The 15285-nt window shown below is 41.4% G+C and overlaps 3 protein-coding genes and 1 non-coding gene across 4 annotated transcripts; 2 read left to right on the top strand and 2 right to left on the bottom strand.

Moving 5' to 3' along the window:
* Positions 1 to 2979: 2979 nt before the first annotated feature.
* LOC144700615 (putative protein phosphatase 2C 49) lies at positions 2980 to 4696 on the top strand. Its single transcript, XM_078572062.1, has 4 exons — positions 2980 to 3149; positions 3221 to 3538; positions 4032 to 4137; positions 4250 to 4696. The coding sequence occupies exons 1-4, from the start codon at positions 3027 to 3029 to the stop codon at positions 4585 to 4587; spliced, it is 885 nt and encodes a 294-aa protein (XP_078428188.1). The 5' UTR covers positions 2980 to 3026; the 3' UTR covers positions 4588 to 4696.
* A 604-nt stretch (positions 4697 to 5300) lies between these two features.
* LOC144700606 (rRNA-processing protein fcf2-like) lies at positions 5301 to 7062 on the bottom strand. The gene is made up of 5 exons (XM_078572051.1): positions 6894 to 7062; positions 6461 to 6703; positions 6324 to 6384; positions 5570 to 5763; positions 5301 to 5485 (listed from the first exon to the last, which is right to left on the bottom strand). The coding sequence occupies exons 2-5, from the start codon at positions 6676 to 6678 to the stop codon at positions 5359 to 5361; spliced, it is 600 nt and encodes a 199-aa protein (XP_078428177.1). The 5' UTR covers positions 6679 to 6703; positions 6894 to 7062; the 3' UTR covers positions 5301 to 5358.
* Positions 7063 to 9670: 2608 nt separating this feature from the next.
* Positions 9671 to 14096, bottom strand: LOC144700597 (putative methyltransferase PMT12). The gene is made up of 9 exons (XM_078572040.1): positions 13319 to 14096; positions 12783 to 12932; positions 12434 to 12704; positions 11921 to 12031; positions 11657 to 11816; positions 11084 to 11341; positions 10818 to 10940; positions 10054 to 10131; positions 9671 to 9996 (listed from the first exon to the last, which is right to left on the bottom strand). Exons 1-9 carry the CDS (start codon positions 13940 to 13942, stop codon positions 9795 to 9797), a joined length of 1977 nt encoding a protein of 658 aa, XP_078428166.1. The 5' UTR covers positions 13943 to 14096; the 3' UTR covers positions 9671 to 9794.
* LOC144714252 (U6 spliceosomal RNA) lies at positions 9672 to 9779 on the top strand. Its single transcript, XR_013584295.1, has one exon. It is a non-coding gene; the product is annotated as a U6 spliceosomal RNA (small nuclear RNA).
* Positions 14097 to 15285: the final 1189 nt, after the last annotated feature.

Raw genomic sequence — 15285 nt, 5'->3', positions numbered from 1 at the left:
GGTTCATGAGTTGCAGCGGAATGAACGAGAACAGAGAGAAGAATAGCAAGCTCTGCTGATGCAAGCTCAGTCCAAGTTCAAGAAAGAAGAATCTGGACAGAATTCAGCAGGCAGAGGAAAGGGGAAAATGAGGAGCAGAGGAGGTGGCAGAGGTCGTGGAAGGTCCTTTGAAGATTCTTCAAATGACGATGAGAAGCGTGTCTTCGACAAGTCAAAGATACAGTGCTTCAAGTGCCAAAGGCTTGGTCATTACAAGTCTGAATGCAGATCAGGCAAGAAGAAAGAAGAAAAAGCAAATCTGGTCTAAGCTGGTGGAGACGAGGTCTCAGCACTGTTGATGGTAGTTGAAGAAGAAGCCTCTGATATGCTACTTCGGAGCTCTAGTGGGGATTCTCCAGCATCAAATGTCTGTTTCTTGACGCAGGAGCCACATCGTACATGACAGGTATTAAAAATTATTTCAGTTACCTGGATTTGTCATTGACAGGCACAGTCAGATTTGGCAATGGATCGTGAATCAGCTATGTCAGAAAGGGGACAGTCAATGCAAGAAATAAAGATGGAAGTGTGCTGAAACTGTAGAAGGTTCTGTATGCACCAACGTTGAAGGTCAACATCCTCAGTTTGGGTGTCTTTGATGATTTAGAGTACCCTATGAATCTCTGGAAGGGTACTCTATTCATCTATGACACTGACGAGAGATTGCTGGCAAAGGTGATGAAGTCAGTTGGGCTCTACAAGCTAGAGCTGGATGTTGTGGAGGCCTGTAATCTCTCTGAGGAAAGCAGCAGAAAGTCAAGACTGTGGCATCGCAGATTCTGTCATCAAAGCCAGCATACTTTGTGTCAAATGGCAAGAGATGCAGCACTCAAAGGTTTGCCAGAAATAATTTGATTGTGGGTGTGTACGTTGATGATCTAATTGTCACAGGTTCTGAGGAAGAAGAAGTACAGAAGTTCAAGCAGCAGATGAAAGAAGAATTTGAAATGTCTGATCTTGGTGTACTGTCATCTTACCTTGGAATTGAAGTTAAGCAGTCATCGACTACAATTACTCTGATGTAGAGCAGGTATGCTGCTAAATTGCTGAATGTTTTCAAGATGGAGGAATGCAATCCCTCTTTGACTCCTATGGAAGTTAGACCAAACTTCAAGGATGAAGAAGAGAGGGAAGTTGATGCAACTCACTTCAGAAAATTGATGGGAAGCCTGAGGTATCTCACTCACACACGACCAGATCTTGTGTACAGCGTGGGGGTTCTGAGCAGATTCATGCAAAAGCCCACTACTGTACATATGCTGGCAGCAAAACGAATTCTCAGGTATGTTAAAGGGACCCCAAAATTATGGGCTTCTATACAAACAAAGTCAAGGAACTGTTGCGTTGAAAGGCTACAGCGACAGTGATTTTGCTGGAGATACACTTGACAGAAAGAGCACCTTTGGTCAAATATTCTTTTTGGGTTCGATGGCAAGTGGTAGCTCTATCTTCATGCGAAGCTGAATACATAGCTCTCTCAACAGCAGCCTGCCAGGGAATCTGGTTGAGCAGATTGCTAGGAGAGCTGAGTGGGGAATCACAGAATGCTATCAAGATCATGGTAGACAACAACTCAGCAATACAGCCGAGTAGAAATCATGTACATCACAGTCGGAGCAAGCATATTGACACAAGATTCCATTTTATCAGAGTTTGTGTGGAAGCAGGACAGATCGAAGTGAATTTTGTGACGATTGATGAACAGATTGCAGATGTTCTCACAAAATCACTAGGGAAGATCAAGTTTCAAGAATTTTGAGATAGAATGGGGGTTAAGAAGATCAACTCTGGCATCCAGGATCAAGGAGGAGATTGAAGGTGTGATCCCGGATAGACGTCCGTCCTTTCTCATTTCTTTTCCTCTTTTTCTTTCTTGAAATAGAAACTTGGACGGTATAAAAGCCCCAACGTTGTTACAACATTTGATTAATCCAAGATTCATTTTTTGTTCGTTCTTGTTCATAGGAGTGTCAGTTCGTTCACTGATTTCTGAGGGAGGACTGAGATCGATCTGTGAGATTCAGATCGAATCTCAGCCAACACAGTCTGTCTTCCGCGGCAGCGTACAATTTTAATATCACCTAACTCCAAAATTTCAATTGGAGAAGGTTCCTGTCGTCTCGGTTGCGGCAATTGATGGAACGAAGAGCTCCTAATAAATGGTCACCACGTGATGTACTGAACAATAAACAAACGCAAGATTTCTACTTGCATTTACTCCGTGCTCGTCTTCTAATTTGAGATTCTAGGAATTGTTTAATCTGTTCAGAGACGACACACTAACCGAGCCTGTGAAAGGTTATAACAAATACTCAGTCCAATATGTGTAGTAATTAGAGTTATATGATATCATTACTAGAAAGTTTTCCGATAAACAGTCTGTCTGTCTTCCACCGAGACGTACAATTTTAATATAATTTCTAACTCCAAGTTTTCAATAAATGGCCGCCACGTGATATACTGACCAAGAATCAAACGCAAGATTCTACATCAATTTGGTCAGCGCGTACGTACCCTCCAACTTATGTTTCTGGGAATCGTTTTATCTCTTCTGCGACGAGACACTGACTTAGCCTGTGAAAGGTTATTATAACCAATATTCAATCCAATATGTGGAGTAACCAGAGTTGTGCGATATCATCGCTACAATCTAATGTGATCAACTTCAAATTTTCAATTGGAGAAAGTCCCCGGCGTCTCGATTTCGGCTGTTCATGGCGACGAAGACCTCCAAATAAAAACCCACCACGTGGATGATAACGCGTTTTCAAATAAGATAGTCAAAATCAAGAGGCAGACGACGGCGCCAAGCGCGGACACTTGGCGACAGAAGAGCGAGACGCAGCAAATTCTCTCCAGGTGGCGCTAAGCCGACAAACTACCCATTGAAATAATAATATGGTAAGAAACTCTCTCCATTACAACGTAGAACGCGCTCACGTATATTTAACGTAGAGAGGAAGAGAGGGGAGATTACAGGCGATACCATGTACGGGGTCGCAAGCTTGCGCGGGCGGCGGGCGGAAATGGAAGACGCGGCGGCGGCTCGGCCGGAATTCCTCCGCGGTTTACACTTCTTCGCCGTCTACGACGGCCACGGTTGCTCCCACGTAAGCCCACGTTCAACATGGAGATTTCTCGTCTTCTAAAGTTTAGAATAATTTTACCGGGATTATTGTAGGTGGCCGAGGCTTGCCAGGAGAGGATGCATGAAGTGGTGGCGGAGGAGATCGCGGGCCGTTGCTTCGCCGGCGGCGACGAGGAATGGACGGCTGTGATGGAGAGGAGCTTTGCGAGGGTGGAGGCGGAGATGGGGCAGCGCCGCCGCGGCGCCGCCGCGTGCCGGTGCAAGATGCAGCCGCCGGAGTGTCTTCGCGTGGGATCGACGGCGGTGGCGGTCGTGGTGACGCCTGATCGTCTCGTCGTCGCTAACTGCGGCGATTCTCGGGCCGTCCTCTGCCGTGGCGGCGCCGCCTTCCCACTCTCCTCCGACCACAAGGTGGGCAATTATCCGGGACTTGAATTTTAATCTTGGGAAAGTTTACTACTACTTCTTCTTCTTCTTCTTCTCCTTCTTCCTCTTCTTTACAATACTTGTTCTTCTCCTTTTTCTTTTTTACAATACTTGTTCTTCTCCTCCTCCTCCTCCTCCTCCTTTACAATACTTCTTCTTCTTCTTCTTCTTCTTCTTCTTCTTCTTCTTCTTCTTCTTCTTCTTCTTCTTCTTCTTCTTCTTCTTCTTCTTCTTCTTCTTCTTCTTCTTCTTTAAAATACTTGTTCTTCTCCTTCTTCTTCTTTAAAATACTTGTTCTTCTCCTTCTTCTTTAAAATACTTGTTCTTCTCCTTCTTCTTCTTTACAATACTTGTTCTTCTCCTTCTTCTTCTTTACAATACTTGTTCTTCTCCTTCTTCTCCTTTACAATACTTCTTCTTCTGATTCTGATTCTGATTCTGATTCTGATTCTGATCATTGTTTGGATGCTGGGCGCAGCCGGAGAGGCCGGACGAGTTGGAGAGGATTCAAGCGGCCGGAGGAAGAGTAGTCTACTGGGACTGCGCCAGAGTCCTGGGGGTGCTCTCCACGTCCAGAGCCATCGGTGAGCTTCAAGCTTCCGTCTTTCTCCTTGGTTTCAAACACGGGCATGCGTGATTTTCCAAAGTTTTCCTTCAAAAGTCGCGAGATTCATGGTTTACGCCGGCCTTCTTCAGGCGACTGTTATCTGAAGCCGTACGTGACGTCGGTTCCAGAGGTGAAGGTGGTGAGGAGGACGACGGATGACGAACTTCTAATTCTGGCGAGTGACGGCCTGTGGGACGTGGTGCCGGGCGGCGCCGCCTGCAAGGCGGCGAGGTGGTGCTTGCGCCGAAACGGACGGCAGATCTTGCCCAAGTCTGAAGGCGACGGGACGGGAAAGGAAGGCGTTTATGGGCCGAATAAGGCCTGCCGGGACGCGGCCCAGTTGCTGGCCCAACTCGCCGTGGCCCGGCAAAGCGAGGACAACGTCAGCGTGGTCGTCGTCGACCTTCGTTCCAGAACTAAGCTCTAATTTTCTAGTGGGTTAGCATCAGATTTAATCTTTGGAGAATAACGCCGAGTTTTTATTCCTTGTATATAAGATTGGGAACTAATGAAGCAAAGTCGAGGGTTTGATTGAACATGTACCGATGTCTTCAGACTCTGCCGTTGACCTCCGATTCCAGCAGAGAAGCAGACGTTTGAGGGTTAATTAGTCATGTCTGACCTTAATTTGGCGTGATTTGTATTAAATTTGAAGCATCAGCCGGGAAGTGGGAACTAATGGCGAGCAAATCTGGCTTTTTTCAGGCGATTTGACCAGAAGAGAAAACGGGCAATTTATGGACTTCTGGATTAATATTCGCCAGATTTTAAGCCAATTTTTTTGGTTCAAGACCATAAATATTGATAAATAAAACTTAACTTGAGAAAAAAACTTGGAGAATGATTAAAGGCGAGATTCTTGTTTGTCGGGCATAAAACCGTTTACCAGAAGAGAAAACGGGCAATTTATGGACTTCTGAATTAACTTTCGCCAGATTTAAAGCAATTGTTTTGGTTCAAGACCATGAATATTGATAAATAAAACTTTATCTGAAGGAAATAACTAGGAGAATGATTAAAGGCGAGATTCTTGTTTCTCGCGCATAAAATCGTTGCATCAGCCTTGGACAAATGTGGGGGTTGCGGGTTTGACCAAAGCTGTGACTTTTCCAGCGTTGACCCAGATGACAAAATGGGCTATTTTATGGTTAATTCCTTTTTTTGAGCTTCTCAAAATTACCAGTGTTCATTATAGGATTTACCCATGTCTGCTCTTCGGCTCTCGTCTCTCCTTGGCTCGCTTCAGGGTCTGCTTGCCCCGGATCTTCCACTTCTCGTTGCCCCCCGGCTGGAGAGCATCCTCGATCTCCCGCACCTTGCGCTTCCTGCAGAAAAAGCCCAATAAGCCCATTAAGAAACTGGGCTTTCATCAACCAGCCTCACCAAGCGTTGACCACAAGAAAGCTGACCTGTAGGTCCGGAAGGTCTGATCAGAGAGCAGTTCTTCCGCGATAGTTGACTTCCTCTGCTTCTTGGTCAGCCTGGCGGAGAAGAAATCGGTGGAGGGCTCAATCACGGTGCCCACTTGGAAATATTTGGGGAGAGTCTTCAATCTGGAGTCTCCCTTCTTGTAGTGCCTCTTGGGATCAATCACACTCCTTAACTGCACAAAAATCACAATCAATCATCCCAAATGACATGAAAACCATGTCTTTTATACCATCCTGCATGGCCATCAACAGTCCATACTTTTTGTAGAGTATGGTTAGCACATTCGGGCCTCAGTCCCACATGAGACATCGCTTCCCATCTTAGCTCCTCTTAAAAAGATATAAGCTTGTAATATCTTGTTCAAGTAACTGATTATTGATTATCATTATTTATCAATTCACACTTTTCAACATCATCGTCATGGTTTTTTTTCAGAAAAAAAATTCATCGTCATCATTTTTGTCGCAGAAAAATATCACTGACATCATCAACCAGGCCTTTTGGCAGTGACGATGATGTTCACGACAAGGTTGACGATTTTTAGCCAGAATTTTACAAAATCGATGGCTGATTTAAACTTTGTGTCAACATCGATACGTCGTCAACATCACCATCATCCGATCATAGACTTTGTAGGAAACATCAGCGTTAATTAGTCTATGATGGGATTCGGGAGAACAAATACAACCGATTTCTGCATCAGTTTAAATATATGTCGGAAAGAAAACATACCTTCAAAATTTCCAGATCTTTCTTCACTTCAGGAGTGATGGTCGGCGCAGGCATGTCAAACCTGAAGAATATGGATGACTTGCGATGTTCTAGAATATGGATGAATTTAGAGATATGTGATAGAAAAATGGAATTACCAAGCACTTCCAGAGTTGTCTTTCTTGTTCTCCCTCGCCAATTTGTTCAATTTTCTGGGATCTCTGGGTGGAACAAACAACCCATCGACAAGCTCATCTCTACTTTTAAAGGCTGAAATCTGCGGTTGACTTTGAGGTGACGTTCTTTTAGTTTCAGAGGATGGTAGCGAGATCTTGGGAGCCCACGAGAGCCCAACGACTGAATTGCTTCCAGTCATTCTAGCTTCGCAAATGTACAGAGACCTGCAAACAACAATGGGGATAAAAAATAAAACGAACATTCAGTCTGATTCACTGCGACACAAGTAGCTGCAATTACAGAACGCTCTTGATCCATCAATATTTCTAAAACAATCAGATTTAAAGACTTCGATGAAGAAACTCGCTGTGAATTTGACAAGAAATTATGAAGAATTCCGGGTTCAGGACCGACCTTCCAGCCGAACAGTACGCCTTTAGGCTCTAGATTAGAACAGCTAGTAGCCCGGAACGGGATCGAAGACCTACCCAATTTGAACAACTCTCGAAGAATCGCCGCCCGGGGATCGAAAGCCCTAAACGATTTTAGGGTTTATCCAAGTCTCTCTCCGGGGAGGCTAATATTTCATTATTTTGTAACCCATCGAATCTTTGTAGATATATTTAAAACATTTATATTTTAAGGCGCGGCCAAAATGGGAAAAAAATCGTTGATTTGTCAGATTTGATTGACGGATCCTGAATTTCTAGCCTCTCCAATGGTTTCAGGGCACGCTCCATCAATCTCTCCAACTTTTTTTTTGAAAATTCTGGAGTTCTTTAAGATATTCATTTTTTTCCAAGAATTTTTGTGACGGTTTGCTTAACTTTAGAGCTCTAATCTTTGGAAATTTTATATAACATAACTTATAAGTTTTCTGTACAAATATGATGCCGACATCCTGTATATAATATACTTTAAGATATTTAAAATATGGCTTTCCATAGAAATGCCATTTAAAAAAACATCGGATCATTCTAGAAATATTATCATTTTAAGCTTAAGAAAATCCATTTGTGAGCCTTTTTACATAGAAATGCCATTAAAAAAACATCCTATCATTCTAGAAATATTATCTTTTGAAACCTAAGAAAATCCATTTCTGATCCTTTAATAATATTTAAATATACCTTTCTAACTGAATCTAGCAATAATTATAGCTGTTTCTACCTATGGACCACTCTTATCTACCCATCTGCTTATGTCTGACTATGTTTTTCTGCTCACCATCAATACATCTCTCTACATATCTCCATCTCTAAATATATTCCTTTTTATACATGCCTTCTCATCCATCCATTCACCCATCTATGGTTGGGGTTGAACATTAAAGTTTTTGTTTACTTTATCCAATATCGTCTTTATCTAGCAATTTTTTATAAAAGTATTTATGGCATGCAAGCCAATTACGCATTCCATATCTCGTCTTGTGTATATTAATCACGTGCACATGTGTGATATTTATAATGATGAAGTACATGAATACATGATCAGACTTAGTGAATCATGATGATATCGGAGATCACTAATATTTAAGCATGTATCCTAAATATTCTTATTTTTAGAATGACACTCGATTAAGACACCGAAGTATCTGGATAGAATTGCACTATCTAGCCGTACGCACATGATGAGTACAGCCGGTCATGTAACCAATAATGTGGAGACAGTAAGGATAGATAGTGGCTGTTATTTAGTCGACATAATTCACCAAATTGTTCCGCACAAGTCCCTAAATGGTATTATACCAAATTGTTAATCAAGGTAATCCACGCATAGTTGTGGAAGTGGTCCTCAAACTTGGATGAATGGTTATAGTTTGACTATGACCTATAAGTCTCTAATCATAGGATTCTAAAAAATCTTTGTTCGATTCCATCAAAAAGTTCACGAAGACAATCAAGATGGGATCGTGTACCCTCAGTATAGGAGGAGACATATTAAGGAAGACGATGCAATAAAGTCCTTGGCCAACGGTATGAAATGAGAAGAGTGCTCTAATGAATTTCAAATGCATTAGAACTAACTCGGATGATTGTTTAGGGTTTGATACTTGACTTCCTAGAAGCGTCAAGAGGATGAAGCACAATCCATGTCAAACAAGTCCATGAGTGAGCCGATGTACACTACTATGTGTCTTCTAGAGCACGAGGTGTAACTTTGCACCTCATTGGGTTAAATTCATCTGACATTAATTAATCTATGTGATGATGTAGTTAATTAATTTAGAAGTCCAATAAAAGGTTATTGGGTTGTTCGGATCATTAACTAAAATGATACATAGTCTAAGGGGGTCATACACAAATTGTATTTTGGACATAGAAAGATATACTTAAAGTTTATGATTTTCATGAAAAATATCCACTTGGTAGGAATAAGGGAACTCCTTGAATAAAATTCACCTAGTTGAGAATTGGTCAAGGGCCATCCCCTTCCTCTTCCTTCTCTCATGGCTCATCTCCATTCCCCATGTGATCGAGACGGTATAATGACCACGAGAGAGGATGAACGGAGATTGCCAAGGTGAAGGAGGACATTTAACATGACATGGACTACGTGGATACGTCTAGAGGCTACACACATGAAGCAAATCAATTCGCCTCACTCGAGGATCCAAGAATCACAGATGTTATCCGTGATCATGTGATTCGTTTTATAATTTTAATGATGTCGTCTTCCACTACAAATTATTTTGAGTTCATCCAGATCCTGACATCTAAAACCTGACTGTTTTCCCTTATCTCTTCTTTATTCTCCATATCTCTCTTTAGGGCTTATGTCTGACTATACTTTTAAGATCACCATCTATATGTTTCTCTCCATATCTCTATCTCCAAATTAATTTCTTTGTATATTTTCCTCCACATCCATCCATTTCCCCATCTATGATTGGGGTTGAATAGTTAGTTTTTGGTTGATGTCTATTCAATGTCTTCATTCTTTTGTACTATTTATGTCTTCTCTTCTCCAGTCTCAATAAATCTCTATCGCGGTGATCCTTTATCTTCTCCATTATCTCCCTTCTTACAACATTGACCTCAGATAGATTCAGACATCTCCATCCGCAACAGCTCGTCATTCTGATGCCATCTATCAGGTACATCCATCGCTCTCGCTCTTAATTGAGCAGAGCAAGGTGGGCTTTCCATTCATTTAAGTGAGTTTCATTAATCTCTCTCTATCACCAGCTATTTCGCAATCCCTCGCCGACATCTGATAAAACTGGAATGATACAGAGAAGATTAGCATGGCTCCTGTGCAAGGATGACATGCACAAATTGAAAAATGGTCCATTGGGTACTTCACAGTTTCTCTCTAGTGGAGGGGCTTGTCACAACGCATCTGGCGACGGCTAGAAAATGGGCCTTCCTCCGTGTTGCCGATGTCGGCCCGCCAGCCCATGGCCTCGACGATCTGCTTCACCTGCTCAACCACACCGACAGTATCGCGAACATACACACGTCCTCCTGGCCTCAGGATCCGGTCCATCTCCAGCAGTATGATCGTAATATTGCACCTGGTTCATTATTCTAGTTAAATGAATACAATTTTTTTTAACAAATCTCATTATTACCGCTTCTGTTCCTTGAAGAAAAGCCCAGACGCTAGCAGCAAGTCGTAGCTTCGGGGGTATGTGTCAAATGCTTCACACCTACAGAGCAAAAAATGAATTTTGGTGATGTAAAAGTAATTAAAAAAAAACTTGCAAAGTTTTGTTTTACTAAGAAAATAGCTTTCATGATAAGGAAATTTACGTTTAAAGCATTTGATTACCTTCGGTGAATTGTTTATCATAAGAAAATAGCTTTCATGATAAGGAAAAATCGCAATTAAAGAATTTAGTCCTTTTGAAGTTTTGTTTTACTAAGAGAAATAGCTTGGATGGTAAGGAAAAATGCAATTAAAGAATTGTTTACTTCAAAAGTTTTTTTTCTTTAGAAAAAAAGATTCGGAGCTATTTTTTAAGAAAAGGTCTTGAAGATGAGAAAACTTTTCCAATAAAAACTTTTTTTACCCTCAAGCTTTGTTGGAAAGAAATGTTTGCAGTTAAAAAACATTATTATCTTTTTTTTTAAAAGAAAATTAGTATTATCTTCAAATTTTTGTTTTACTAAGAAAATAGATTTCATGAAGAGGAAAATTTAAAATTAAAGAATCTAATTATGCTCAACAGCAGCTTAATTCTTTCAAAACAATTAAGGTTAAACGGTACAGAAATAGAAGATATATTAATTAAGGTTGTTCCTGCGAACCACATTGAGAAGAAAACGATGCACCAGAAAATATCGAAATAAAGAATAGAACCACATAAAAAAGCTGAAGCAGGCGATGGCATACCAATCATGCGCGGCTCCAATAAGCCCACGATCAAATATCACAGGCAGAGTGTTGGGTCCACTTGTCGGAACAATGTTCATCACCCATGCATTGATTTGTTGATTAATCAATGCCGCAGCAAATCTAGCGTATTTTTATGAAAAAATATATTATCATATTTTCCCACAAATAAATCAAATGACTGGGAATAGTTATTTGGTATTCGGTATCTATGACAATAGATTCTATAATCAATAGTACTACTTGAGAGAAAAAATGAAATATACCCTCCAAATCCAGCTCTCATGTCCATGATATTTCGGAGACGTAAATTTTTCCACTTGAAGGCCTTAATATACCCTTCAACGAGGCTGCTCCAATACCGGGTCTCCGCCATAAAAATCTCATCTTTGGCCATAAATGCGTCCATCTCAACACCCCGCAGCCTATTGGGGGGATGCTGCAGACGAGCTGGCCATGCCGTCAGGTTTGTCCCATCATTATTTTCAGGAATACGGCTGATGCATGCTGTGAGATTTACATACCTGAAATATGATTAAGTCAAATAAAAGGAGACCAATGGTCCGATGACCTGAAATATTTTAAAAAATTATACTCTTGAAGACTTTTTAAGGCTTTAAGATGAGCGTTTTATGATTTTAGACTTTGGGTACCAGGGTTCTAGGGATTTAGCATTTAGAATATAGTATTAGGGGTTAGGTTTAGGCATCAGGTAATAACATTTTATCCAATTAGGGTCCTAGTGGTTGAAGGTTTTAGAATTTTTAGGTTATAATGATTTGGGATTCAAGGGTTTGAGCTTTAGGGTTCAAAGTAAGGTTTTGGGGGAGAGCAGTTACCAAACTTCGTCCGGGTTATCATCTGCATTGCATAGAGGAGGACGAGTTCCAGTATCACGAGTGACGTAACAGCTGTTGTCTACTGGCTTCTGCCAGATGGCGATATATCCGCCCTTCTGCACTAGTGTCCAGCACATTCGTCTGGTAAGGTCCTCCATCTCTGAGTGCACATCCTCAAATGTCACATAGTTGAAAATATAAACCTTTATTCTTTTGTCATCTAAAAATTTATTTGTATTGTTATTAAGTGCCACGGGGAATTACCTTTCCAGGCCTCCTGCTGTGCCTCTTCGTGCTTATAAACAGGCTGTGCAGCCCATACAAAGTACCCACCACCCCTCAGTAATCTGTTGACCTCAAGCAGCAAGATTCCATCTGAACAATAAATAATAATAAGGATTCAAAATATATCAATAAAAAGTCAGCCTCCTGATCATGCAAAGAGTTTAGTTGGTATTAAAATATTAAAGAAGTAGTGATGTTAGCCAGCACCTTATTTTCTTCCTTCATTTCCTCCCTGTTTAATAAGTGGGTCATGATGTATGAGTGGCCCATGTGACTTTTAAGTGGGTCACTAATTCTCATGTGAGGAAATGAGTGACCCTTAATCTTTTGTCTTTTAGTCACTTTTTCTCTCAATCAAACTTAACATAGGTTGGGCCCAGCCCATTACTATGTAATGCAGGTAGTTAAACCAGCACAGGTTAAAACACTGAATCGACAGAATATATATATATTTCTTTGAAAACAACAAAAAAATCACCACGACATACCTACCATCACGGGTCCAATTAATCCTGCACCGCGAGCAATGAATCAAGTCAAAAGCTTGACTTGGGTAGAGCAAACGACGAGTCGCAAATGCCGCCACCATGGCAGGAACACCTCGCTCAAGGGCAAACTGGATTTGGTTTTCGTGCACATCTTTGGGTGCAATCGACATAGTAATCACATTTTTTGAAAACAAGTAAGCACCGAAGCTGGCCACCCCACACCCAACATCAAGCACAACTCTCGTGCGTTGACCAAATGAAATTTCTGGCAACATCTGCATTAAAACATAGATAAATAATCTCAAAAATCATATTAATTTTTTTGATGTATGGATGGATAGGGTATGAATAACCTCTGATATTTGGTCTAAATACTTATCCGCCCCGTGTATAAATTGGGTTCCACCTCCAGGAAATTTGAATTTATCCTTCTCCCTGGTGATCCAGTTCTGTCCCCCTTTGTCTTCCACAAGGCGTGTGTGCGGCACATTGGTAAACCATACCTATTAAAAGATGGGAATAATAGCATTTCCATTTAATACTTTCTCAAAAAAAAATCATTTCATTCCCGCCATAGGGATTATGACGAAAGAGCAGAATAACACAAGACATTCTGGAATTACAACTACATTTTTCTCTACCATGGACCACCTACAAGTAGTAGATTACGGGGAAATGATTGGTACTAATTTCCCTATGGCGGGAAGAAACTCAAAGATTGTGAAAGAATTTTATTGCCTCCTCAAAATTACTTCCGATAAACATATTAAAGGCGATGAAATACTTTGAATTTTTCGAAATTTAATGAGGGAATTACATCCAAAATCTTAAAGATAAACAAATAAACCAGGATTTCTAGCAAATCATGACTGGATGTGAAGCAGTTTACCTCGTCTCTGCTTCTGGGCCAGGGAATTCGGTACTTGTAGCCATTAGGGGCTGGAACCAAGCAATTCAACGTTTTCTCTCTCTCTGGACAATGCCTCTCATACTTCTCTCCCTTGGCTGTGGACTCCAATTTACGGATTGCTTCTTCATTATCCAGGCACGGTATATACTCTTTCATTCCCACTGGACAAAGAGGAAACTTCCGAACCCTAATCCCTAAACCTTCAGAACTGGACGTGTTCCATAAGTCCAAATCAGTATCATTCTCGCCAGCCCCAAGATCGAAATCCCCAGGATCGAAGTCGTCCCGCATAGTTCCATTGCCATCAACAACTCCAAACGTATGTGGTGGGGGAGGACTGGGAGGTGGCGGAGAGGGCAAGGTTTGGTTATTCACAGAGTCTATGAGCGACGAAATGTTGAATTTCTTGTTGGCATTGGGGGAAATTCCCACATCAGAGGAGCGAGGAATCGCATTGGAAGAGCCACTGTTGTAGAAAACAAGCTTCTCCGGGTAATGTTCGGACCAGCGCTTACCCAGGAAGAAGAAGGCAAGGCAACCGAAGGCGAGTAGAGAAACCTTGAATACAAGCGGCGAACGTAGTCTCTCTGAGAGACCCTTCATCGCGAGCAATACCCTTGATCGAAATCCACACAAATCTTCCCTTCTCCCGAGCTTACTCGACTCCAGCGAGCGCCATCGCTGCGAAATTTGCGTTCTTGGAGCTTCCTCGATCGCACTGTCGGCACAGCGATGAAGAGAGAGATCTGTGAGTCTGCGCCAGATCTGAGGGGAGAAGAACTAAGGACTTGGATAGGGAAGCCCAAATAAAGGCCCATTTAGGCCCAATATCTAGAAGCATATGAAAATAATCCATAATACAATCTTGGATAATACAGACTCGGGATTGGAAATTATGGGAGTAGATTTTTAGGCTTGTGTAGTACCAAACTTAACTACCTTTAGAATCACCCCTAATGATTTGCAAGCCAGGGAGAAGAATGTTACAGAAGGCAATTCTTGTTTCAGATGAAGCACCATTTAGTAACAGCCAGCCTGATATAGATGGATAGTTTTTCTCAACTCATGATCATAATTTAGGACATTATATGAGTGCATCTCTTGTTTTTTAGTCTAAAAAGGTAATTAATATTTTTTATTATTTACTGAGAGGAGTATCATGTATGGTGATGTTTTGAAATGTCTTGCATGATCTTAATGCAAACCATGACACATTGGCACAACTGTTAGAACCTGATGTGCACAAAGACATAGTTTTCAAGTCTTTTTTTGGTGTAATACATAAGCTTGTCAATGGATTTTCTTTCTGATATTTTCCCCATTAACCGTTTAGACCTTCAACCTATCAACACTCACCCTTGACCACCAAACTTAAGGACGACATTCAATAGGTCTGTAACTTAATCTTCCTCTATCCTCATTAGCCTGAGATTTCACATAGAAAGCATTGGATATCTTCAGAGCCCTCAGCAGAAAATAGAAATTTCATCTTCAATGATTGATCCAGAAAGATCTCTTTAAGCTCAAATTATGCCTCTTAATCCTTTGATGTTTCCTTCTTGTGCTTCTTCTATATTTCCGTGTTACAATCATCCCAAAAATACACCCAAAAAATATATAATATCATTAGATGGATTCAATAAACATATTGATGGAGGACCATCTCGAGGACGACGCCACGATGACGAAGAACCATCTCGAGGATGACGCGACGGGATGTCGTCAGCCACGCCGAGCAGCTCGCGCGCTTCGCCACCCGGGTTTAAGTACCCGCGTAAGAACTTTTATCTTTTACTTATGCTCATTTTCATGTGTGTTTGTATTTTTGGATTCGTGGACTGGGCCAATGTTGTTGGGCCCGTCCTCGCCATTTTACTTTTATGTTTGTATTTTGAATTTGTAAGGGAGGCCGAACCACGTCTCGCGACGGTTCGTCCTCTCCCACG

The sequence above is a fragment of the Wolffia australiana genome, chromosome 1, assembly GCF_029677425.1.
Source record: "Wolffia australiana isolate 7733 chromosome 1, ASM2967742v1".
In the NCBI taxonomy this organism is placed as follows: Eukaryota; Viridiplantae; Streptophyta; class Magnoliopsida; order Alismatales; family Araceae; genus Wolffia; species Wolffia australiana.
This window is presented reverse-complemented; position numbering and strand designations above follow the sequence as displayed.